The sequence below is a fragment of the Maylandia zebra genome, linkage group LG7, assembly GCF_041146795.1.
Source record: "Maylandia zebra isolate NMK-2024a linkage group LG7, Mzebra_GT3a, whole genome shotgun sequence".
NCBI lineage: Eukaryota > Metazoa > Chordata > Actinopteri > Cichliformes > Cichlidae > Maylandia > Maylandia zebra.
In genome coordinates, this window is record NC_135173.1 from 14,478,814 (window position 1) to 14,506,006 (window position 27,193).

Here is a 27,193-nt window from a genome sequence, read left to right on the forward strand (position 1 = left end):
CCTGAGTGTCAGAATCGGACAAGCCAGTCTCGGAGCAATAAAGGAAATCACGTGTTTATAATTCCCCGTTCTTTATCTTTGTGTTGACTTGTATGCAAGTCATTATCCCACAGCACCTCTACGGTTACGTGAACTAGTCACTGCATACTCAACCGTGTAGTGGCACAGAAGACGCCTAAGGTTGGGAACATACACATTTAAATATATCTGCAACAATAAAACTGGTTTAAAGACATCCCACTGATGTCAAAATAAACTGTTCTCCGATTAGACTTATTATGGCAGGATGCATGTATTCTCAGAAATTAAAATAAATATATGACTTGACACAAAGAGAATCCAATATATGTAAATAGCTGCACCTAAAAGAAGCGTTTATGGCAGAGGATTGCATGTGTCGATCTCATCCTAATAAAGTTAATGGTTTACTATAATTGACCAAAGTTAAATTCAGGTCAGCCATTACCCCGGGCAGACTTTTTTTTAAATTTCTTGTCATTACTCATGACTGGCATTTCACCTTTCAATCTAATCAAATGTTTTATAATATAATAAATTTCTATTATATATTGCACACCTAAATTCTTACACTCTCCACTGACTTGACATCTGGATGAGTACATGTCTTGTTGCACTTGCATCATGTCCCCCCTCACCTGTGAGCCAAAGTCTAATTTATGTGTCCCATGGGGGTGCCACAGTTTAGTCTAGACAAGTTGGTTGCTTCCACAAGTCCAAGGGGGGTTTCACAGGTACAAAGATGCTCATCAAGGAGCATCTTTATACCTGATGTGAGGAATGATTCACCCCCATGGATAATTCCTCAGATCTTCCCATTTCCTGTTACTATGGCATTACAGCTCTGGGGTAACCAACACAAGCCATCAAGGCAACTCACACATCATCCAACATACAAGGCAACAAAAAAGGGAATATTAAACATATACAGTACATAGCTTTGAGACATGTGATAGACATGTAAAGCTAGACATGACAAGCATGTTTATAAGTAGGTCAGAAATAACTTAGACACTTTTAGAACAACTGCTGGGAGCCAAGTCTGTAAATGATTGCACAGGATGAAAAGATACTGATTGATTTGATCATGTTTTTATTTAAAGAGGCCCAAACGGCTGCCCCTTTATAACGGATAGCTCCGCACAAATTAACTCGCAATGGAATCTGCAGTTTTGCATTTGTAGTGGGCATTTCCCTGTGTGAGACCTCCCTGTTTTAAATATGCATACATATACAGATATGAATGTTTTAAGATAGAGAATTTCAGTGAAGGCTTTACCAACATGGGTCACATTTTCTTTACAAAAGGGTTGTATCCCAGATGAAAGAAGGCATACAAAGAAAGCAATAAATGCACCAGCCGTGCGTGATTGACTCAAATCCAGAAGCGTGTGGGAAATGCTGACTAATTCTTAACTAGTCCAAGTCAGATTATATACACAGATTACAGCCTTTCCAGGTTTGTGGTCTGTAAGAGAGCTTTTAGAGTAAATTCTAAAGCCACCACACACTGTGATTGACATAAGATGTACATCTATAAATTTATCTGTGTGTAAAGTGTAGGAAAGTGTGCATAAATAATACAAAATATTATTTATGCACATAAAACACACTCCTGAGTGAATGTGCATGGTGTTTACCACTTTTAAGCATCTCAGAGTGGGTAAAGCAAGCTGTGGTGACACAGGGAGCAGAGCAGGTGATCTCTCAGGATGCAGTTTCTGATGAAACACGCTTAAACATTCCCAGAGGTCACAAACACACACTGAGCCTAGAGACTGCTTGGGTTGCATCAGACACTCGTGTCAGATGTGTTAGTGAAAGTGCATACATATTGACACACAGCCTCACCCTATACTGTGTTGACAGGAAATTTGTTGCAGGAGTCATATGATGTTCAAATGATATTTTTTCTCCTAATGAGACAGTTAACCTGTATAATTCTGATACATCACAGCAAAGACAACACTCAGCTTTCAGTAGACAACTACAAAAATGAATCCACATTTTAATAGCTATAGTAACAGGATTAAAGTAACTGAAGTTATGATTGTGTCTACAGTTAATATAACTGTGGTAAAGTTAAATGTTTAAGGTTATGCTTAAACATGTCCCACATATACACTCCCAGCAAGAAATAAATATGGCTTAGGTACATTGGACCTTTTAAACTCAATGAACTGCAAATGTATTTTTACAGCCCCAGGACATTTTAAAATCTCACTATCTGATGTTTTGAAATCGCTCCCGTTTCTGATCCTTCTGGTTTTAAGATTTGCGGACTTGTTATTCTTGCATGCTAGTTTGTCTACTTTTGTCTCGTGTTTGTAGATGTCTATCTGAATAAATATGGCTGCTATTATATGAAGGGAAGTACTGATTCATTTTAAAAGGTTTGAGCTTGCTTTGAACTAAAATTGTACTAATACCAGTTAGTTGACTAATCTTTTAAGTAACTGATACAGCTAGGGTTTAACTGTTCATCACTGCTGAAATATGACAACACACTGTCATGTGATGAGCCGGTATGTTGCAGAGTCACTTTCTTGCTGACGGTATCGTGTGTACTTACAGAAACTCCTCGGTTTCAGACGGTGAATTCTTGCAAATAACACAATAGGTTCAATTGATTGTGATATTTGGGAGCTATCTTTAGTTAAGCATGTGTTAAACTGGCAGCTGGGAAAAAAATTGTTTTTGCAAGTGCAACTTTGGCCATTTCATATCACCTATCTGAAGTTTTCATGATATGCACCCAGTTCTTAGAACACACTGTTCATTCCCATTAAGCACACCTGCAAGCTGCATGCTCCCCCACAGTGATATCAAGGCCAGGATGACACTCCCCTTGTCAGAATGGCTGATGTAATATTTCTCTAGCCTCATTAACAGAATCAGCCAGCAGCCAATAGCAGCAGGACAGGTTATGGCTCAGGGAAGGATGCTTTTCATTTGGGGAGCCATTCACATCGCTCCATGTGCTGCAACCTCGACAGCTCAACAGTAACAATCCCCTCAGTTATTTGCAAGCCAAATTTCTCTCCAGTCCAACTGGATTTGGAGGAAGCAGGAAAAAAGTACGATAAAATATTACCCTCTACACAGCCTAGAAAAGTTAAAATAAACAGAACAAAAATGCACACACACAAAACATGCAGCATGCAGCTGCAAATTAGAAGAGAGGGTTTCTCTTCAGTAGAGACGGGAGGTATTAATGCTAAAGAGACAAGTTCAGTTTGATGACAAGGAAATAAAGAGACTTCCTAGTGCTGTGTGACCAGGAAAATTTGAGCAGTTCAAAATAACACCATAGATCCCTATCATAGGGGGGGGGGAAGAAAACATAAAATGATAAACATAATGTACAGCATGACGTGGCTGACTTAGATTGCAATACAAAGTATCCTGATCTCTTAAATGGGGGGTAGGCCTACTTGTCCCAACATAACACTACTCCAGACAACTGCCACCTGCCAGGTGCACTTTCAGTTTATTACAAGTAAGACAGTTGTGTACCGTCTGTTTTCTCTGGACACAATCCAGACCTGGATGTTTCACTTTGTTAGGAGATAGAGGGCTTTCACAAAGATAAACATGTCTTACACTAATGCGATCCATGGGTTTCGTCACTTTTGCCCTTTGGACATCTTGTAAAAGCATTTGGGGAAGTTGTTCTAAAAAGCTCAAACCATCTTAAAGCAAACATAAAGAAAATTTCCAAAAATGCACAAACAAAATGAGGATGTATCGTTGTTACCAAGTCAAGGACTTCCGTATCATGACAGTTTTATTTTATGTGGTTCTGCAGTAAAACCAGTCTGTCAAACTGCCTGGTGGGAAAAGAGTTTCTGTTGCCTTGTGTCAGATAATTAATCCCCAGAGGCACCAGGACAGCATCTATAGAATTAAATAAGAAGGATGTTGTTCACACTATAATGCATAGGTGTCAAACTCTGGCCCGCGGGCCAAATTTGGCCCGCAGCCTAATTACATTTGGCCCGCGAAGCCATACCAAATTACTATTAGAGCTGGCCTACTGGTATTATACAGCTAATATATATATTGTTTAGTATTAAGCTATGCTTGTTCCAAATTCAGTTTTTCAGCAAAACTTGTTTGAGTCCATAAGAAAAGATTCATTTTTATATCTGGAGGAAGATTTTTTTTTAAAATAAATATTAATGTTAGCCCGCGACTTTGTTCCAGTTTTGAATTTTGGCCCACTGTGTATTTGAGTTTGACACCCCTGCTATAATGTATGACATGGCCAGAACATGGATTTAATGACTTTTTGTTTCATGCAATGCTTTTATACTCATTTGCAATTCTATATTTTTCCTTTTGTCATGGTTCCCCATATGACCATCTAAAGGATCTCTCACTAATATCATACAGAGCCCAGAACAGAGAAGTGCAGTCTGAATCAGCATTATATTTTATCATTTATTTTATATACACACACACATATGAACAACCAAGCTTACATATACACACCATGGGCATGAATGTCATGGTAATTTTGGGCTTTTTATTATTTTAAAAATTCCCAGAGTGGAATGATTGTTCACCATTCATCTTCAGTGACTTTAAAAAACAAAAAAACAAGAATTCATTTTGGATTTGACAGGGTCAAAATATAAATGCAGGCTCAAACATATACATGCACTTACTTACATTTTTTAATAATTGGTGCTGAAGGTTCTACAGTGTCTTAGGTCGACAAAGCCAAGGTCTAATAACTCGTCATTAGCGACTAATACAACTTTTAGTGACTGAGAGGGTGCCAACCAAGAAAGACGCTCCTCCTCCAAAAGCAACACCTTTAAGCTCGACTGATATTTGCAGCTGTCCACATGTGAACAAGCCTTCTGGAAAAAAGTTTTATGGTCAAAGATTTGACAAAGATTGAGACAATAAAGAGGTATGTTTGGAGGAGCACAGGTGTGGCTTTCAAATGGACAAACACTGTAGCAACTGTCAAGCATGGTGGTGGTAGCAGCATGCTCTGGGGCTGTTTTGCTTCCAGCAATACTGGCAGAATATTAAAGGAGGAGGACTACCTCCAAATTCGCCAACTTTTTCTCAAATCAAGAGCTGGACAGGACAACAATCCAAAAACTAAACCTGGTTTTGGAATAGATAAAGCAAGCTTCAGGAATCACCTTCCCCGACCCTAATGAAAATGTGTGGACTATGCTTAAAAGGAAAACAACCAGAGTTAGAAATGATCATGCACCCAATTCTTGTTTTTTTTTTTTTAAGTCATTAAAGGCACATCCTGTATGTCTGATATGATTGATTATGCTCAATAATCGATCCTGGAAAAAGGACACTTCAAAGAACTAATTAAAACCCATAGAAAACCCCAAATTACAACGGCTTTCATGAATCTGATGGGAATACATGACTGAAATTTTAACTTGTTGCACTTTTGTTTCTTTACCTTTGATAATGACAACAATTTCAGTTCCTTTAGCAAATAAACAAAATGTATAATCACACATTTTACAGCTTGGAGTATAAATATGGCCTTTTTAACAGGTATATTATTAGATGTTCATTTAGAGAGGTACTTAGCAAACAGTAATGTGGCATGTTGCAGTTTTCATTATCCTTATATCTATATCTGAATACGTCAGCTAACATTAAACAAAAAGAATAAACAAAGGTAAATTCAGAGGAAAGCCTTTCCAGGAAAAACAAGTCGAGCACATCGTAAACAGGCTCAAACTGTCTGTTCAAGTCAGGAAAAAATGCATAATACAAAACGCACTTTCATGTCATCTCTGAGAGATGCAGCTGTTGCTACCTTATCTTTTATGTTACTTGGGATACCAAATAATGTGTTACTATCTAAACAAAATAAATATACAAAAAAAACAACACAAAACTGTTTAAAATGTACCTCAAAAAACTGATGGTGACAGCTAAAAATTAACGTCTCACACTACCAACTTTTTTGTTTTTAACCTCTGGGATGATCAGGCTCCAGAGGTGATATGATGGGAATTAATGTTGAAAAAGTCAATGCACGTCTTTGAAATGTAAAGCTGCTGTGCCCCAACAGGTTTAACAATACCAAAAGAGGATTTAGAGAGATGCCAGTCATGATGTTCTGGAGACACCCACACATTCTAAGAAGTGAATTTATGAAGTAAAACAGGTGAAAGCAAGTAAATGAGTTTACTATGGGTGTGTTGGACCGTGGCAGTTTGACAAATCCAACAACAAGGCATAGTGTTTGTTTTTCTTTGGCCTTTTGTGTTTGCTTGGATGTACAATATGACGTTCATGCTTCCAAAGATGACTCATCTGGTTTCTGAAGATACTCTTTGACAAGACTGACAATTGTCGATACTTCTGCCATGGCACCTTTACCTATGGAAAAACAAAGAATTATGAGCTATACAAATGTCTTCTGCAGAAAACTATAAATCAGTCACTGCCTGAAGGAAAATACAAAGAAGACATGTACACGATTGCAATGCAAATGCTCATGCACATTCTTCACATTCATAAATACACTACACTACACTCAAGCTGTTTGCATATAAATCTGAGCCAAACCCCACCGATGAATCAAAAAGACAGCACTATTAGCAACAAAACTCATAGGCACAGCTCCACCATTTTATTTATTCTTTTATAACACTTTATGCAGTACATCTCCAAAATAGATGAATTGATTAGAATTTTGAAGCTTTAACTGTATCCATGTGTACATCTGCACATGTTTGTGCTTCACTGGGTAAATGGGTTAAATGCAGAGGAACTATCTCCCTATGGGGACTAACACGCACACTTTAGTCATTAGATTAATGTACCAAGGTCAACTGTATGAATTGACATAGTATCAATCAATGTCTTAAACTGAGTTATACAATCTAGGTGACACTTCATTACTTTTCCACTACACAGAAAGTGGTTTACAAAGCCAAGACGTAAACATGACATTAAAAAGTCCAGTGTTAGATATCCTTGAAAAACATTGTGAAGGGAAGTTGTTCCCACTGAATCTATTTCTAGCCTTTTGTCTTCTGTCCAACTTTCTTTGCACTTGCTATAAGACTAAGTCATTAAAATTAGTACTTTCAGTTCCTTATATTAGCACTTTCTATGCTTATTTATACTTTCCTGTACTCTTAGTGGATGTTAATAGGAAACTTCTTTTGACTTAGCTGAAAACACAGCTTAATAAACAGCAGCCTAGGGTAACTAGAAGCAGGATAATCAATACTTACCATGGACTATAGTTATTTATACTAGGTTATATTAAAGGTGGACACTGCAGCTGTGGACAGTGTTTTTTCCAGAAATAATTTCTCAGAATAAAGTAGTCGACACACCTGCTACAGATATAGATTTAGCAGATGCAGCAGCCTCACACAGCATGTTAAATATGAACGCTAAGTATCAGCAGTGCTGTCAGCATTGGTATCTAGCCATCCAAGCATTTTAGGAGATAAGCTCCAGTTAGCAAAAAACAACAAATTGTATTAACGGGGAAGAAAAATGAAATGAACGGAAGTTGTGAAGAGTTAAGTAGATAAAATGGTAGCACCTTATACAAAAATAGACCATGCAACACAAGTTTTTGCATTTACAAATCGCACCATAAGTCTTAAAGCACATGAACTACAAGTATGTGATGCCAACTTTAGAACTTGTACGATCTATACATTTCACTTGGTTGCTATTTATGCTATAACAGTGCTATAAAAGCTACTGCTTTAGAGTGCATGGTCGATCACAACAACACACGCAACACAAAAAGTAGCTTCTACCAGAGCCACAGAAAATGGTGTCAAATACGTGTAGCATTTTCCATCAAGGCCTATTCATTTTTATCTTGTGGTGAGTTTGAGTGCTGGGTTATTCTTGAAACTACCTGCATTGTAAGACATGCCATGCCATCCTAGTAAATCTAAACACTGGTAAGATGTTCACATAGTTTGTCCAAGTCTCTTAATACTTTGCTTAGCCACATGACAGAATGAAAAACAAGTCCTTGATACAAAAAAGGGAAGGAGGCAGTTTTAGATGTTCTTGGATAATCCCTTTGTACCACAGTTATCTCTTAAGTACAGTGTCTTTGGAAAGGAACTAAAATATGCCTCTCGTAGGTAACTTACTATGTCAAGTTATGTGACACAGTTTAACAGTGAGCACTGAGCAGGTTGATATGACCTCACACACAGCTGGCTACTGTGCCTGGTAATTAAGAGCAATTCACGAGCCACTTTAATCTAAAATCATCCTTGGGATAAGTCACCTTATCAGAAAAAAAGGAAGCATGTGGCATGTGATTTGGAATAAGGTCTGTTTACCTATAGCAGCTAATAGTCACAGTGTGCTGGTACATAGTGTACTTTTTACAGCCACAGGACACTGAAATCAACACAACTGGTGAAGGAGAATTTGTGTTAAGGAAGAAGGTAGAAAAACTAGCCTTTGAAACTATTTTTTTAAAGGTGAGATTTGACCTCTTGTTTTATCTGCCTGTGATGCTGTGTGTCACCTGGTCTAATCACTGTTACATGCCACTCTCCTTATTCACCTTTGGACCCCTGATGTCATATGATTTACTCACTACTGTCACGTTTCTTGCCTGCGCAGTTCAAGTAGTGTTTGCTCCTGCTATATACTATATATAAAAGGAGGACGTAACCCACATTCATCCTTAAAGAGGCATTTTTTTTTAAACTGCCATCAGGGGGGAATTTCCCCTGACTGCAAAAAGTAGTCCAATCATATAGACGTGCATGAGTTTTTATACTCCAGGTGAAGACACCTGGAGTATAAAAAATATATAATGGCAAATATATGAGCTACAGATACAGTTACGGGTTTACAGTAATAATAAATAAATAAATAAATAAATAAATAAATAAATAAATAAATAAAGACAAAGTCCAAGATGGGTGTAGTAAAATAAGTCACTGGCTCCATGGCATGTGTGAATATTAATCTCCAGCTATTTTAAAGCCATAATAATCATGTCAGTCTTTTTTTAAGGAAATTGTAAGATACTCACTTGAGTAAGGCTCACAAATGTGAGAATATGATGTCTGCTGTTGCATAATTCTAAGTTCTAAGTAAAATATGTAAATTTCAACCCTTTTTCAATTTCCAACGATCTGAGAGTCTGAGTAAATATTAGCAAAGGTTAAATATATTTAGTTCCTCCTCATATTAAAACTCACCTTCATCTCCACACACTAGCTTTTTGGCAACGCAGGGGATTTCCACATATCCAAACTCTTTCAGTCTGGATACCTGCTGGGCTGTAATAGGATGCAGCCACATAGCTGTGTTCATTGCAGGGCAGAAGAGAAGAGGACGACTGGTATCCCAGGCTCTTACCACACACGTCTGAAATGACAAATACACATAAACCTGGAAATCATTTCACAGAAATTCTGCAATAAATGATTATTTGCAAAATCTTTAGTGTTTCATCTTCTTACCAGCAGATTATCACAAATACCACTAGCAATCTTTCCAAGACTGTTGGCATCAAGAGGGGCAATGACAAGTAGATCTGCCCAACGCCTTAGCTCAATGTGTAGCACAGGATCAGATCTCTGTTTCCACAGCTAAATGAGAGACATGCTGTTTGAAATGCATCCAGTTACACAGTCACATCTTCACTTCTGTCTGGAATGCACAAGTTAAACCAGTGTTTTTATGTCTCAGAATTCTCACAAGTAACTCCAGTGTTTTCAAGTTAATAATGGGCAACTCATACCACATTTCATTTTGCTCAGTATGGCACTGTACAGTATTCCTTCACCTATTTTATTTGAAGAGCCCAAGCTGACCTTCATATTGATTATATATGTCATGTTAATTTGTCTTTTCTATATATATATATATATATATAGCTATATATGTTTTCAGTGTAATAATGGCTACATTAGAATATCATACTCGAGTTAGTTATTACCTCCCATTCATCCTCGTCACTGTAGATTTTGACTGACACCTCAGCAGAATTATAGAAGTGCTTGGCATGCTCTGTAGTGACTACTCGTACATCCACCTACAGCATGACAACATAAATGACATAAATGACAGTGACTGCAGAAGAGAGAGAGAGAGAGAGAGAGAGAGAGAGAGAGAGAGAGAGAGAGAGAGAGAGAGAGAGAGAGAGAGAGATAGATAGATAGATAGATAGATAGATAGATAGATAGATAGATAGATAGATAGATAGATAGATAGATAGATAGATAGATAGATAGATAGATAGATAGATAGATAGAGTGCAACAATACACAAAATTCACGGTTCGGTTCGATACTTTGGTGTCACGGTTCGATATTTTTTCGATACAAAAAAATGTTCATGCCTTTTTAATTTGTCATTTATTAAATTTTCACGGCACATTCCGCACCACATCTCTGTGCGTTCATCATTTGTTTGAAGCCAGCTCACCTCCTGCAACTACTTTTCCGAGAATACGCGCTTCTTTTGTGGTTCGGACTCCTTCTGACATTTCTTTGGAGGTGGAGGAACATTACAGTAATTGCTTAAAGGAGCTTGCTTCTTCGACATCTTTAAGAGTTCTAAACAAATGTCTGTCCTCCTCCTTAAAATCTTATGTATGCAAACACGCGTTGCAACTTCTTATCTTGTGCCCATTTTTTATTTTGACAGCGAATGCGCACCTGCGGACCACTTATGTGCAGCCCTGGTTATTTCGCTTGTCATATTGCAGCCACAGAAATTCTTTTGTCCATGAAACCATAAAGCTGCACTTTCTTTTTGCCTTATAGTCTGATTTGTCATAACTTCTCCGTTTTGTGGTAAGCTTTTCTTTGGCTGTCACTTCTTCACCCTGACCTGTCTTATTTGGCTCAGCAGAACTAAAATATTGTGGCGAGCTCAGACAAGAAGGAGACGGAGGTATCGTTTGGTCTTGCTTCCCGTGAGCTAGCCAGGGAGCACAGCCGTTTATTGACATCTGCAGAAGAACACTGCCGCTAGCTAACTGCTCAGCGCGGCAACAGCACAGCAACAACAACAACAACACCACACAGGGCGCCCTCTGACCCCGGAAGGACACACCGTCGCAGCGAGAGGGCGTCACCCGTCACTATGGCAACATGAACAAAACATAACTGTACAAACAGAACCCCGAACAGCCCTGACCCGCTACATAGCCCCCACCTAAGGGGTCAGTCGTCCCCGACGACCCCATTACCCCACACAAAGTCATGCAAATGTCCAGGTGCCTTCTTTTGGCGCACCGGCCGGTCACGGTCACTCGGGTCAGAACATGGGGTGCCACCATCATCCCACTTCTGACACCAATGTGGCGAGCTCAGACAAGGAGGAGACGGAGGTATCGTTTGGTCTTGCTTCCCGTGAGCTAGCCAGGGAGCACAGCCGTTTATTGACATCTGCAGAAGAACACTGCCGCTAGCTAACTGCTCAGCGCGGCAACAGCACAGCAACAACAACAACACCACCACACAGGGCGCCCTCTGACCCCGGAAGGACACACCGTCGCAGCGAGAGGGCGTCACCCGTCACTATGGCAACATAAACAAAACATAACTGTACAAACAGAACCCCGAACAGCCCTGACCCGCTACATAGCCCCCACCTAAGGGGTCAGTCGTCCCCGACGACCCCATTACCCCACACAAAGTCCTGCAAACGTCCAGGTGCCTTCTTTTGGCGCACCGGCCGGTCACGACCGGCGGGGTAAAAGTCACTCGGGTCAGAACATGGGGTGCCACCATCATCCCGCTTCTGACACCAATGTGGCGAGCTCAGACAAGGAGGAGACGGAGGTATCGTTTGGTCTTGCTTCCCGTGAGCTAGCCAGGGAGCACAGCCGTTTATTGACATCTGCAGAAGAACACTGCCGCTAGCTAACTGCTCAGCGCGGCAACAGCACAGCAACAACAACAACACCACCACACAGGGCGCCCTCTGACCCCGGAAGGACACACCGTCGCAGCGAGAGGGCGTCACCCGTCACTATGGCAACATAAACAAAACATAACTGTACAAACAGAACCCCGAACAGCCCTGACCCGCTACATAGCCCCCACCTAAGGGGTCAGTCGTCCCCGACGACCCCATTACCCCACACAAAGTCCTGCAAACGTCCAGGTGCCTTCTTTTGGCGCACCGGCCGGTCACGACCGGCGGGGTAAAAGTCACTCGGGTCAGAACATGGGGTGCCACCATCATCCCGCTTCTGACACCAATGTGGCGAGCTCAGACAAGGAGGAGACGGAGGTATCGTTTGGTCTTGCTTCCCGTGAGCTAGCCAGGGAGCACAGCCGTTTATTGACATCTGCAGAAGAACACTGCCGCTAGCTAACTGCTCAGCGCGGCAACAGCACAGCAACAACAACAACACCACCACACAGGGCGCCCTCTGACCCCGGAAGGACACACCGTCGCAGCGAGAGGGCGTCACCCGTCACTATGGCAACATAAACAAAACATAACTGTACAAACAGAACCCCGAACAGCCCTGACCCGCTACATAGCCCCCACCTAAGGGGTCAGTCGTCCCCGACGACCCCATTACCCCACACAAAGTCCTGCAAACGTCCAGGTGCCTTCTTTTGGCGCACAAAGTCACTCGGGTCAGAACATGGGGTGCCACCATCATCCCGCTTCTGACACCAATGTGGCGAGCTCAGACAAGGAGGAGACGGAGGTATCGTTTGGTCTTGCTTCCCGTGAGCTAGCCAGGGAGCACAGCCGTTTATTGACATCTGCAGAAGAACACTGCCGCTAGCTAACTGCTCAGCGCGGCAACAGCACAGCAACAACAACAACAACAACACCACACAGGGCGCCCTCTGACCCCGGAAGGACACACCGTCGCAGCGAGAGGGCGTCACCCGTCACTATGGCAACATGAACAAAACATAACTGTACAAACAGAACCCCGAACAGCCCTGACCCGCTACATAGCCCCCACCTAAGGGGTCAGTCGTCCCCGACGACCCCATTACCCCACACAAAGTCATGCAAATGTCCAGGTGCCTTCTTTTGGCGCACCGGCCGGTCACGGTCACTCGGGTCAGAACATGGGGTGCCACCATCATCCCACTTCTGACACCAATGTGGCGAGCTCAGACAAGGAGGAGACGGAGATATCGTTTGGTCTTGCTTCCCGTGAGCTAGCCAGGGAGCACAGCCGTTTATTGACATCTGCAGAAGAACACTGCCGCTAGCTAACTGCTCAGCGCGGCAACAGCACAGCAACAACAACAACACCACACAGGGCGCCCTCTGACCCCGGAAGGACACACCGTCGCAGCGAGAGGGCGTCACCCGTCACTATGGCAACATAAACAAAACATAACTGTACAAACAGAACCCCGAACAGCCCTGATCCGCTACAATATATATCCTGCTGCTTTTACACACGCACTCACATAATGCTCAGCGATTCTCTGCACGATCAACCTCTCATATGTTTAAGCTTGCTGCGGGAGATTTCACTTGTCATGTTTGCATAGTAAGCTAACGATTGATAAGACATTGTCAGAGGAATTGGTGCGCAAATTATCATCACTCACCAATCAGTGCTGTCGCTCTCTATACACAGTTCGCGCGATTGCAAAGTGAAAGCAAAAAAACAAGCGCAAATTCAAACGGGATTTCAATATGTCACATATTGGCAGTGGCTCACCGATGCCAATGACATAATTACCCGGCTACATTTCCGAAAGAATGCAAAAGCATTGACATAGATTTTTCCTTCCTACAATAGCCCGACGGGCAGGGTAGCCCGTCTGAAAAAAATCGCTAGCCCCAGGACGTCGGGCTAGCGATTTTGCGAGCCCTGTATCTGATTGAGGAATCACTCATCTTTGGAAAAGAGAGTTTATTACAGAGAAATGGCTCTTTCCAAAATAAAAGCTATACTATCCGCTTCTTCTGGGCTATATTCTCAGCAGCATAAGGAGAATCATGTGCTAACAGCTGTCTAAATGACTCGGCTAAAGTTAGTAGCATGCTTGTTGTTTTTGTCTTTGCACTAGGATGATGTAAATGTGCAGTCATATTCGTTGTGTTCCCACTAGTGCTTTCAGGTTAATCTCGTTGAAATGACCTTAACGCTACAACACGGCAAATCTCCGTTAACGAGCTACCGCCGATCGCCCTGTGCATGGGGCTAGACGGCCAACACGTTAACAAGCTAACTGCGCTAACACACTAGTTCCCACCTATGTAATTGAGCATTGCATGGCACATCCAACATACTGTTTTACTTTAGTCCATGACTCGCTTACCTTCAGGGTCATACGTCACATGAAAACCAAAATAATTCCAAACGCCAGATCTGAATGAGAGTGGGGGAGGTCCATGTTGCAAGGAGAGCTTAACTTCTGTCTCGCTAGCTTGCCCTGCGCTCTTCCTTCTGACTATGCTGTCTGTGTTGAGCGCTCAGTGGATCTGCGCTCGACAGTGCAGCCTAGGCGGAGTAGTCGAACGCAGATTCACTGAGCGCTCAACACAGACAGCATCGTCAGAAGGAAAGTTGATAAAATAAATTACAAATGTTGTATTGTTCGATACATATGCGTACCGAACCGAAAGCACTGTATCGAACGGTTCAATATCGATACGAATATCGTGATAGATAGATAGATAGATAGATAGATAGATAGATAGATAGATAGATAGATAGATAGATAAGGGGAAAAGGGAGGGAGTCAGTAGTATGAATTTCCTTTTCCACCACATCCCATTTAAAATTGAGATCTGATGACTGTGGATGCCTGAAAGCCACTTGTGTACAATGGATTCACTGTCATGTTCACAAACCAGTTTAACATGATTTGAGCTTTATGGCATGTTATCCTGCAGGAAGCAGCCATCAGAAGAAGAGTACTCTGTGGTCATAAATGATAGACATATTTAAATGATGACTTAAATGTACTAAGAGGCCTGGAGTGTGCCAAGACAATATCCCCCACAACATAACACCACCTTCAGCCTGAACAATTGAGACATGGCGGGATGGATCCATGTTTTATGATCTTTATACCAATTTCCCACCCTACCATTTGAACATTTTTCCAAACTTCTTCTGTCCAATTTTGGTGAGTCTGTATGAACTGTAGCCTCATTTTTCAATGTCTAGCTGACAGGCATGGCACAGGGTGGGGTTTTGGCTAAGGTTCGATGAGTTGTGCATTGAGAGATACTCTTCTAGTACCATGGTTGTAACATGAGGATTTTGAATTACTCTCCTCTAACCCTGGACGTCACAAAGGCATTTTCACCCAGAAAGCTACCATTCACTGGACATTTTCTCTTTTTTGGGCTATTCTCTGTAAACCCTAGAGATGATTGAGTGGGAAAATACCAGTAGATCAGCAGTTCCTGAAATACTCAGAACAACCTGTTTGCAGCCCACAAACATGCTACGTTCAAAGTCACTTAAATCACCTTTCATTGCCATTCGGATGTTCAGATGAAGTTAAGCAGGTAATCTTGACCATGTCTACATGCCTAAATGCTTGGAGTTGCTGCCATGGGATTGGCTAAATAGATATTTGCATTAAAAAGCAGCTTAATTGGTGTACCTAACCAAGTAGCAAGTGAGTGCAGATAGAGTCTACATAGGTATGAATTTCTGTTTACTCTAAGTTTTTACATTATTATAGAGTATTTTTTTAAACAACTACCACTACCACTAGTATGCTTGAATTAATTCATCAATTGTTTTATAATTAGCAGGGCTTGAGCAGGTGAAGTGTTCATTCTTTCTCAAGTAAATAAATACGTCATACTAGTTGTTACAGAGAAGATTTTCCTACAACTGACTGTTTAATTTAAAAAAGAATGATGTTTACAAGACATTACTGCTTCCAGTGACATCCGTGATCCCACATCATTTTGTTGGAAATTAAATTGACTGATTGGGGCATTATGTCTCTCTGCTCCATGGGATGTGCATCCATGCATATTCTCGCATGTTAAACTCAAATGAAGCAATTATTCTTAGTTTGACAGGCCAAATATTTCTCTCTACAGGTATTAGCTATTACACATACAATTTAAAACTATTTGCATTGCTATGCAAACGCATAGCTTCATCACCCTGTTTACTACAAAAGTCCTAACACACTTTATTTAGTATATTGCAAAACCTTTCCCACACTAATACCAACACTGTCATATATTATCCCCGTTTAACATTTACGTCTTCAAATGTCGTTTTCTCTATTTTCATGGACGACCGTTGTGGTTTTTAATTAACAGGCAGATATTGCTGGCTCAGATTTGCTCTGTTTATTTAATAACTAGAATATACTGCGTTTGTAGCGATGCTGCCTAACATCCCCATCTTGCGGTAAAGGTGAGCTTATGCGTATTATGCCACTTAGATAAACAATAAATGTATATAGATGCTTGTGCTATTATTTGCTAACTATGTACGGGGAAAATAGAAACATTCATGATATGCAAACATTAACTAATATGAAGCAACTCACCCCGGAGAGTTCAAGAAGCTGGGAGACCAAAAGAGGCAGTTTCAAGGCTGCGACGCTTCCTGTCACTCCAACAAGGACATTAAATGTCCCGGAAGTTTTCAACAAATCAGTTTTTAAACTTGACATATGGTCGTCTTGCTGCCTGTTAGAATACTGCCAAAAGAAAAATTAGACAACCTGTCGCGTTCCCGTGACACTTCCGTAAATATTCACTTAGCCAATCAGGGAAGAGCACGTCTAACGTTTGTGCCTCCTGCACGAGCGCGTCTCAGCACTGATCAGTGGAGAGCGCGCACGTTCGAAGAATATTCTGGGTAATTGCTAAAGTCCTTCCAGGGCAGCTAGCATGAAGCGTGGAGCGTTCATTCATTGTTTGCCCGATTAAAAAAAACTGATCAAAAACGCAATAATGGCACTCACACCTCTTGTTTATTGGGCTCAACGCCATGAAGACATTTACCTGCGAGTTGAGCTGACAGATGTTCAGGTGAGAGTACCTCCTGCAGTTGCTTGTCACGGGCAAAACGCTTTAGCATGGTTCTGACTTTTTTTTTTCTTTTCTTTTTTAAGCCTTGTGTTTGGGCCTCTGATGGTAAATGGGAAGCAATGCAAATACAGACGAAAGGTTCCTGTAAACGTTATCCTGCTGGATAGCTGTACTATTTGCATACTGTATGAGAACTGAGATCTCTTATCTGATAACTGATCCATACAAAGCTCTCTGTTGAGGTCCTTCGTTCATTATGTAGTACGTCTAAAGCCACACAACCTGTTCGAACCTGTTTTTAAAACCTGTTGATTTTAAGAATATTCGTGTTAACAGTTAATCACATGGGTGAAAAGTCCTAAAAATACCCGTTGGAACTACTCGGAAGGCGGGGTGGGTGGGGGTGGTAGCATTGTTCACGCGGCGCTCGTGGGGTTATGTGTGAGGGACAGGTGTTGTTACACCTGTAGATATCACATCATCCCATACTACATGCTACAGGAGGGCTTCTCAGCACTCGTTTTCTTCTTCTTTTTATAGCACTTAACTCTATTTCTGATCATGTAACAGAAGATTCAGGTTAGAGACTTTTTAAACCACTTATTTTACCTGGTAATTAAATATCCTATGTGTTTTGCAATATAGTTTGTCACGGTAATATGTAACATAAGATTAATATCTTTGTTTCGGGTTTCTGTTAACAGGAAGTAAAAAAATTCTTGATCTAGCGAGGAAGTATGCTTATCCTTTGCCTGTGTTTTTGCAGAATATTGACGTCCACGTGGATGAAAATGTCCTTCACTTTTCAGGTGACATGGATTCACGGATTTCATTTGCATTTGGTGATTAAAGACATATTTTTAAAAATATTTTTGTGGCATTTCATTTGTGATATCCTGTTTGTAGCCCAGGGGCATGGTGCAAAAGGACAAAATGAGTACAAGTTCAGCTTGGACTTCCTCTTACCAGTAAAGCCACAGGTATGCTGAGTAATTCTATAATTTATCTTGTGGGATCAGAAATATATCTATAGACAGAATAACTTTAAGATTGCTCTTAAATCTTTTCCTTTCCTTTCTTTGGTTTTCCTGTTTGTGCTCATTGCGTGAACCTGTAGGTCAGCTACAAGTCCACACAGCGGCAGGTGAACATTACAGTGCACAAAATACAGCGAGGTTGGTGGGAAAGGCTGACTCTCCGGGAGCGTAAACCTGTCTTCCTGGCACCGGACTTTGATCGCTGGCTGGACGAGTCAGACGCTGAGATGGAAATCAGAGAAAAGGTAAGAGTACAACTTGGCATTTGACAATTGTTACTAGATGACACTCGCAGATAAAGATTAAAAAATGTCAGTATGACTAAAATAATTGATTAAAGACTGTACTATTTTCATTTTTTAAATACTTTTAAAAGGAGGAGAAAAAGAACAGGCTGAAGGCTTCAAGACAAAAAGAAGAAGGTGGGTGCAGATAATATATTGCACTTGAACATTCTGTTTTATCAGATGGCTTTGAAGGGAAAACTGCTGATACAATTTTCCAATTTCTTTGAAATATTTCAGGGTTCGTCAGCCTGAAAACTGTGTTCTTGATTGTGTACAACCTGGTCCAGTTTCTTGGTTTTTCATGGATCTTTATCAACATGACAGTGCGCCTGTTTATCATTGGCATAGGTGTGAAAATATATTACACAGGAGAAGCTGAAAGTGTCACTTACTTCACAGAAAACTGGTTAAAACATGTCCGTTCAAAACTCTTTTCAGATTCCCTCTATGACACATTTCACACAATTTCGGATGTGATGTTCTTCTGCCAGATCCTGGCATTAGTAGAGGTCCTGAATGCTGCTTTTGGTGTAGTCAAGACAGGTGTTATACCAACTCTTATACAGGTATGGGATGGGTTTTTTTTGTGTTTTTTTTTTTTTGCCTGAGTTCAAGTTTCCTAAAGTTACAGATTGAGCACCAATACACATCTTTTGTTTGTGCACTAGGTGGTCGGAAGGAATTTTATCCTCTTCATCATTTTTGGTAGTCTGGAGGAAATGCACCACAAGCCAGTTGTGTTCTTTGTTTTCTATCTGTGGAGTGCTATTGAGATTTTTAGGCAAGTATGCATTTTCCTACTGTCTACAGTAAACAGTCATCTAGTGATATATAGTACAGCTTTAGCCAGTTGTATTTAAATAAAACTAAAATTGGATAAGATTTAGAGCTTTGCAAATGTTTGGAACAGTTACAGTTTTTTGTTAGATTTTATTCACATTTCAGCCTTGAAACAGGCAAGTAGCAGTTGCATCTGAGCTATAATTTTATAAGAATGTGTAACTGTGGATGCAACTTTGTGTAATTTTATTTGGAGCATGACTTTTTTTTTCCTTAACCAACATGCTCATCCTTTTTCAGGTATCCCTTTTACATGCTGGGCTGTTTCAATACAGAGTGGAAAACCCTCACTTGGCTGCGGTATACTGTCTGGATGCCACTGTATCCACTAGGTGTTTTAGCTGAAGGTAGGCTTTTTTTTTTTTTTTTTAAACAAAATTTGATATAAAAAACATGCAAACATGTTTATAGACTCTATTATATATACTCTTATCTCTCAATCCCACGTAGCTCTTGCAGTGATCCAGTCCATCCCCATCTTTGATGAATCTAAACTCTTCAGCATTCCTCTGACTAAAGTGATTGGCACCTCTGTCAGCTTCTCTTACTTCCTGTACATTTATCTTGTTCTTATGTTTTTGGGTAAGTCCCCACATGAACTGTCTCTCACATGACACATATATTCTAACTTAACCACTGCTGCTCTGATATTAATCTTGGTTCCCCCTCCCCCCCCACAAAAGGACTTTTTATCAACTTTAGCCACCTTTACAAGCAGAGGAAGAGGCGCTTCCGGACCAAAAAGAGGAAAGCAAATTGAGACTCAACACCAACAGCATTCCTTGAACACCTTTGCTGCCTGCTTATTCCTCGACCTGTTTTTAATAATCATCATCCTTATGTCAAATTTATTATCAACTCAATTTTTGACAGCCTGTCCATATAAAAACTAAAATGACTTCCTTTATGGCTATTATTAACACAATAGATGTGCAATGAGTACAGAAATACTGCATCGAGCAAACTTATTGGTGACCAAGTTTGCACACACATACCGGTACATTTCCATAGCACCTGTGTGATAGTGCCCCCCCCGCTCTTAGTCTTGTTTTTCTCCCACGCAGCACTATTTTGAGAAGCACTGATAAGAAAACCCTGTTATCATTTCATATTCAGTCACTGCCATATGTATAAAGAAAACAAGTCATCATTCCACATGATAAGCTCTTGGTTATAATTTCACAATTCCAAGCCATTCCACAAAGCTCAGGGACAAATAACCAGACTGCTTAAAAAAAAAAAAAGTGTCCATTGTGCTCAACAACAACCTTCAAGGAGCAATGTTAAATTGTAACAGGTTTTTTCTGGCTGCTTTTTTATTATTTGCACTTGAATTACGAATGCCAACATTAATAGCTGTTTACTCTGTTCTGTAAATGTGGCAGTTATTTGACAATGAATAAAAACCTAATTTTAATGTGGTTATTGTGTCAAAAGATTCCTACAAAGGAACATTTATAAAAACAAAACAACACTGAATCCCAAAGATGACTTCGTAAAATAATCCCGTGAACGTCTTTACAGGGTGTATGCAACACTGCAGCACATTGGTCCACGCAGGCGGAGCCTATGATATTTTGAGTTCATTCATACAAATTCGGATGCGGCTCAACTTGAGAAATCCGTGTGCATGGGAACAATGTTGTGATCAAAAGCAGCATACTGGGAGTCACCAGTGCTGGCCAATTTAAGCTGCTGTGCAGCGTGGGAGAGCTGGAAAGCAGCATCAGGATGTGCCGAGTCTGGCAGCATGGTGCACTCTCTCTCCAGCAGATCGGCAACTCCCTTCAGGAGCTCCCAGAAACCAAAAGCCAAAGCAGCCTTACGTAGACGGTTCAGCTCCTGTCAGAATCAAAATGAAAATATAACATTTCATTTTTGGAAAAAAACAAACATAGCTTTAAAAATTATAGTTTAGAGCCACTCCAGCTAATCTTACCTTATAGAAGGTCTGAGTTTTATCTGGCAGTTTCCTGGCATTCCTCAGGATCTTCTGGACATCAGTCTGTACAATGACAGCATAAAAAACGAGTCAATGAATCAAAAGGGCCCTTAAATGTTTTGACCAATGAAATGTTTTTATATTAGTTTTAGTGATTACGGCTTGAAAACCTGAAATCCAGTATCTCAATTAGTAGAATATTTATTAGTTGATCTGTATTGGAAATTGTTGGTTCACCGTTTTGTTAAGTACAGAGTTAACAGCCATCTACAAGATGATTTTAGAGTACTCTATGCGCAGATCTTCTGATAAGCTTCAGTGAGATGCAGATTTCCCTTTTTCAGCAGGAGTAAGCACACATTGCTAAATCTATGAGCAAATGGTTTGCTGACAATGTTATTACTGTGCATGACTATAGCCAACTAATCTGATCTAAATGCCAAAGAGAATCTGTGAGATAATGTCAGGAAGATGAGAAACACAGACAAGCTGCACTATCGGCCATCTATCTATCAAAGCAACCTGGGCTTCAGTGCAGATCATCTCCATGCCACGCCGCCTTGATAAATAATAAAAGCACTCAAACTAAGTGCTGAGTGTTTACATGAACTTTACAGTAGGTGGACATTTCTTTATTGTCAATCTTTTTTTGATTAAACTTAGGAAGCATTTTAATAATCTGAGACACTGGATTTCCGTTTTTAAATGAGCTATAAACCACAAGCCTCAAGATTTATATCAAATAGTAAATATTTCGTCATATTTTTAGGAAATATTTCACTTCGTGTGTAATGATTATTGAATAAACTACAAAAACGAAAAACCTTTTGATGACATTTTCCTTTGTTTTTTTAAGATTCACTAATATAAGATTACATAGTTGGTCATGTAAAGATTACTCTGAATGACAGACTTGGACTGACCTGAAGAATCAATATTTGTTTGATGGCGACAATATTGACAAAATCAAATACCAGAAATTCCTGGAGTAATTATTAATCACAGGAACAAGAATTTCAATAAATATTAACCAAGCTCTGCTGAAGAGAGTTCAAACAAAGTAGAGACTTGCTGAGCCCACTGTAGAGGCAGTGAACAGAGCAGCCTCTGAGAAGCCAAGTAACTCATTAGTCAATTGCAAGAAATTAATCTGAAGCTATTTTGACAATTTCGCAAATAAGCCTTTTTTTCTTCTTCTTACACAGAAATGTCAGAAATTAATCGCTTTCTGGGTTTTTTTAAAAACAGAAAGCAGTTCATTAAAAGAATATAATTAGATAAATTTATCACTGACAGAAATGTATGAAATGTTTGTCTTTTCTCCAAACTTTCAAGAGAAAAATACTCTCACGCAGTAATTTTACTTCACCTGTAGTCCACTGGCCTTAATCCACACGGTCACATTCTGGGCATAGCTACGTTTCACCTGTGGTTGTACAGGAAATGGACTTTTACTGTCATCCTCTCCGTAGGGATTATCAGCCGCTTCTGTGACATGAGAAAGGTCACGGGACAACATAGTGAGGTCAGTCAATACACTGCATCATGAGACACGTGAGAAACCCAGGTGAAGTATTAACTACTTGATCGTGTCCACAGTCTGTTGTTCTTTAGGAATACTTGTGCATGGGTCATTGTGTCACATGTTAAATAAAACACAGAGTTTCAGAATATCCCTAAAATGGTTTCCGGATTAATTTAAGCCACTGGGGGAAAAAAGAAAAAAAAATTTAAAGACAGTGCACTTAGAAACCCCATATAATCTTTTGTAAACACAGAACTCTTCATATTTGCTCATTTGACCCTCATCTGCAATGAAACTTGGCATGGTGGAGAGATTAAAAAAAACAAAAAGTCACCTGAGATTGGTCCCAAATGTGATATCTTGCCCAGCCAGGGCAGAGGCTCCGGACCGGGATCAAAAAGAGACATCATCAAGTTTGATTTCTTCTTGCTGTCTGCCTGGGAGTACAACATGCCGTACCACTCCGGCCTGAGGGGCAAAAAAGCAAACTACATATACAATTTGTTTGCATAATATAGCAGTCTTTATGGTGCAGGTTAATATAAAAGAGTTTATATAACAGCTCTGCTGCATCTCACCCCAGCTGGACCAGCGCCACCATGCCTTCAACCTTCAGACTTCCATGTAAAAGTACACAAAAATTGGGACTTTTGCCTGCCATCTGACTGGCAGAAGGTTCCTCCTCAAGCTCATCTGTGGTTCCCGTACCAACTTCATCCACATCTAAAACCAAGTACACATAATAAACTAAATCATAAATATTTGCTATTCTTTATTAATCAGAAAAAAATACTTGTTTTCATTTCTGCTGTTAGACTGTGTTAGACAATTTTACTTACGTTTTTCTCATCTCTTCTATTAATGTTAGTTTTAATCTTTTACATTACAGAATGAGAGCAATTTTTTAAAGAAGTACTGAAATAAATTAGTGTGCATGACAAATAAAGGAAGCTCGAACCTCAAGGGATTTCCCAGCAGCTTTGCTCTTCCTTCCTATTTTGTTGGTTTCTTATAGTCTGAGGCATTTCCTGATTCGTTCGTTATCAACCTTATTTACTAAAATTGATTTGTTCTGCAACAGCAAACTCTAAAGTTCTTTTTTCTTTCTTTCTTAAGTGAGTTAACATAAAGCTGCTTGAACATTTGGGTGTTTACATCTAAATACGAGGAGATGTGCACAAGCTGCAAAGCTAATATGTCACCAATCCGCATTTCTCTATAACTGGAACATAGCAAAAGTATTAAAACCAACCTTTGTTTACAGCAATAGGTAATACCAAGTGTCTGGATATGACAGGAGGACTTGCAATGTCAGCAATTTCAATGAAACCCACAATCTCCAAATCTGAAAGGCATACAAGAGAAAGATTTGTTTAAAAAAAATGAAGAATTTAAAGAGGATACGAAACACTAAACATATAAAGGCCAGTTTACATCGTGGAGGTCTGCTCTCAAAAACTGACATAGATGTAACACTGTCTGTGAAAGAAGTGCTTAAAGTTTACTTAAATAAGAACAGTGTAGAGGACAGACTGTTTGAATCACCAGACCGACAGAATGAAGTCAGAAACTGATTTTTCCTCCTCTAACCAGCTGTACTGTGCGGCACAATCAGCTCATGCAATCAGCTAAGTTTCTTAGCCCAGCACAAAAATGATCCCCTTAAACGGATTTTCAGTTTTAGTGTCTTTATTTTCCTTAGAGTTATTGATTCTCTCACTAGTTAGCTAACGTAAAATAATGTAAGTCTACTAGCTGCCACCAGCCAACCACATGTTGTCATGGTCCGTACTGACAGAATAAAACTTCAGCACTTATTTCTTAAATCCTGCTTCACAGTTACATCTATGTCAGTTTTTTAAAGTAGGGTTCCATGATGTAAATTAGCTTTTATGCATGTAATGTTTCATGACCTCCTTAAATTAAACTAATCATAAAATCTGAAGCCAGTACCTGTACTAACAGTCCGGGGCATAGGCTCCACCTCTTCATCCATCACGACAGGCTCAGGTCGAGGGAAGACCTGAACATCTGAGGATAGATTCCCACAGTGCAAAACCGCGTGGAAGGGAGAGTATACAAGATCGATCAGCTTCCTGGGGACATGCAGATATAGAATATGACCAAAGATGCCCTTACTAAACATATGAAAGAGGTTAAAATGTTTTTTGTGAATAATCTAAACAGTTACAGTAGTACCCAAACATGGTCTGTACACTCTTCATGCAAAGCGGTCCCTCCATAGTAAAGATTTGCCCATCCCCTCCACTAAGGCAAAGTAATTCCTCCAGGTTGTCCATGGCATCAGTCATCTGTAACTGAAATTACACAAGACAGTGGGTCTAATTTTTCAAAGCTGGGCTATTTAGCTAGATTAAGTTAAACTTTTACATATTTGCAATTTAATGGCAATTTCCACATTCTCAATTAGACTGATCATGCTTCCTGAAAGGTACTGACAGATGGAATAAATATAGATCTAGGGCTGAGACTGTGGTATGGGGAAGACTGGTGGTTGCTCCTGGGCCTCGCAGATTCCCATGTATGAAAATGAGAACTAAGAACCTGAGTGAAGGAAGTAGCCATACAATAGTCATATGACAGGGAGTGAATGAGGTGTGGTCCCCCTCCTAAAAAAATCTCCATGAGAAACTTCCCGGGCACTTGGGATACAATAGCACAAAAACTTTAACTGATAAGTGCTGTGAGGTTATCTATAGCAAATTTTTGTCTGTCGATTCTGAAATGCTGACAGAGAAATCATCTTAAACCTTTAATCAAAGGTCACCTCATCTACAAATTTCATGACGATAAACATTTCACTCACATGTACTGTACCAGTGTACCTGCACATGTGATGTGACAATAAAAGTGATTTGATGAATACCTGATATTTAATAACATGCAGGGTTTTCCCCGACTCAAAGTTGGTGACTATTTACAACCATGATTAGTGTGCATATAGTCAACACAAAAAGACTGTGCTATTTCACTTATACTTATAAGTTTATACATTTTATGTTATTTTTTTGCTATTTGAAAAATAAAATGTATTCAAATTTATTTTTTAAATAACAGCTTTGTGAAGTGACAGCCTCTTTGTTGGAAGCCAAAATGTTTTATGTGCTGGAAAACTATAGTTTGAGTCTGTGAAGGTAGAAAGCAACTGTCATACTGCTGTCATCCTAAAATGTTCACAGAAATGTGTGATTTACAGGTGTCTAACACAGGCAATATGACCCTGAATTGTGTTTTTGATAGCTGCTTCTGGTATCATGTAACTGTAAGGATGGCTCAATACCTCCTCTGCATTGGCAATACACATGATGAACAGTTTGGTAGGAAAAGGGAAAGGAAGAGGAAATTTCTTGTCATCCCCACGTTGTTTCAGTGTTTGGAGGGAGTGGCGTAAAGACCCCTTCCCAATACCAAGGGATCCATCAGTAACCAGCACCACCTACAGGACATATGGAAGAAGTACATAAACATAACTCAGTATATGAACATATGGTTCAGATCACTGCAGGAAAGCTATTCGACCAATAATAAGCAATAAATAAATCCAATAAATACAGAGGTGTGGCGATACTGAATAAAGTGTTAGCCAAATACCTGACAGGGGCAGGCACTACCCCACTCCTGCTGTACTACATTACTAACTCCATTTAGAGCTGCTTCAACACAGGTTTTGTCATAGTCTTCCAGGTTGCTCAGAGCCTCCTGTGCAGGAAAAAAAACATACGGTAATCCCAAAATCAGACCGCTTTTCAAGGAAACAAAATATACTTTGACTTTTCAGACAGATATGTCACATGAGCACACTTTACCTGCAATGCATTGTAGTCTCTGGTGAAAGGTACCAGGAGTTCCCACAGGGAAGAAAAGGCCATCAGCGACGTGAACTCCAAGCGGTAGTTTGAGGCCATGTGTTCAAACAACATATTGAGTCCGTGGACAGCCAGGTTCTTCCTCTGAAACTCTTCGATGCCATCCAATGACACTGGTCGTGTCATGGACAGAGACACGTCCATTAACACCACAGTAGGCATGCTCACCGCTTACAGATCCCAAATATGAAAACAGAAGTCCGCTGCAATGCTCCCACTGACGGTTTCCACTGCGTTGTCGTCGCTGAGGCGTATTTAGCTAGAACAACCAAATACACAGGCGCCGTCAGTAAAGATAAAGAAGAAGGGACATATGGTAACATCCGAACTGTTAGCTAATGTTGGCTAGTTTTTCGGCTAATTTACATTAGCATTATGTAACGCTACGGCAAACGAATGAAATGTTCCAGCTGCCATTTAACCAAAATTACATTATAACTATCCAAAACCTAAGATACAAAGTAAAGAAGCGGTATCAGGAAAAAAAATTACTAAAACCTACGCGCCTTTCAGTTTTTACGCTAACTAAACAATGGTTATGGTGTACTGTGCACCAGCACTTCCGTCCGGGCTGACATTAGTGTACACATCAGCGGATAGTTCCCGGGAGATAAAAAAACAAAACAAAACCCATAACAACAACAATAATAGTAATAATAATGATAATGATGATAATAATAATGATCTGG

At 40.1% G+C, this 27,193-nt stretch overlaps 3 protein-coding genes across 6 annotated transcripts; 1 reads left to right on the forward strand and 2 right to left on the reverse strand.

Annotated features, from left to right (window-relative positions):
- Nucleotides 1-4,447: 4,447 nt before the first annotated feature.
- ppcdc (phosphopantothenoylcysteine decarboxylase) lies at nt 4,448-16,717 on the reverse strand. 2 transcript variants are annotated; one of them, XM_014407894.4, is made up of 5 exons: nt 16,500-16,717; nt 9,965-10,060; nt 9,486-9,614; nt 9,222-9,390; nt 4,448-6,396 (listed from the first exon to the last, which is right to left on the reverse strand). In XM_014407894.4, exons 1-5 carry the CDS (start codon nt 16,623-16,625, stop codon nt 6,308-6,310), a joined length of 609 nt encoding a protein of 202 aa, XP_014263380.1. In that variant the 5' UTR covers nt 16,626-16,717; the 3' UTR covers nt 4,448-6,307. The 2 variants fall into 2 exon arrangements, with proteins under 2 accessions (XP_014263380.1, XP_076741927.1); XM_076885812.1 differs by lacking the exon at nt 16,500-16,717 and adding an exon at nt 14,289-14,464.
- Nucleotides 16,718-16,765: 48 nt separating this feature from the next.
- Nucleotides 16,766-20,571, forward strand: hacd3 (3-hydroxyacyl-CoA dehydratase 3). Its single transcript, XM_004553090.6, has 11 exons — nt 16,766-16,986; nt 17,753-17,795; nt 17,893-17,966; nt 18,104-18,268; nt 18,400-18,445; nt 18,548-18,658; nt 18,749-18,876; nt 18,979-19,091; nt 19,391-19,497; nt 19,601-19,732; nt 19,834-20,571. Exons 1-11 carry the CDS (start codon nt 16,909-16,911, stop codon nt 19,908-19,910), a joined length of 1,074 nt encoding a protein of 357 aa, XP_004553147.1. The 5' UTR covers nt 16,766-16,908; the 3' UTR covers nt 19,911-20,571.
- ints14 (integrator complex subunit 14) lies at nt 20,301-27,193 on the reverse strand. 3 transcript variants are annotated; one of them, XM_076885811.1, is made up of 12 exons: nt 27,011-27,193; nt 26,445-26,763; nt 26,230-26,337; nt 25,919-26,074; nt 24,817-24,935; nt 24,571-24,713; nt 23,870-23,962; nt 23,196-23,340; nt 22,952-23,085; nt 22,462-22,580; nt 21,090-21,155; nt 20,301-20,992 (listed from the first exon to the last, which is right to left on the reverse strand). In XM_076885811.1, the coding sequence occupies exons 2-12, from the start codon at nt 26,664-26,666 to the stop codon at nt 20,759-20,761; spliced, it is 1,539 nt and encodes a 512-aa protein (XP_076741926.1). In that variant the 5' UTR covers nt 26,667-26,763; nt 27,011-27,193; the 3' UTR covers nt 20,301-20,758. The 3 variants fall into 3 exon arrangements, with proteins under 3 accessions (XP_076741926.1, XP_023008237.1, XP_004553148.1); XM_023152469.3 differs by having other exon boundaries at nt 27,007-27,193; XM_004553091.6 differs by having other exon boundaries at nt 26,445-27,192.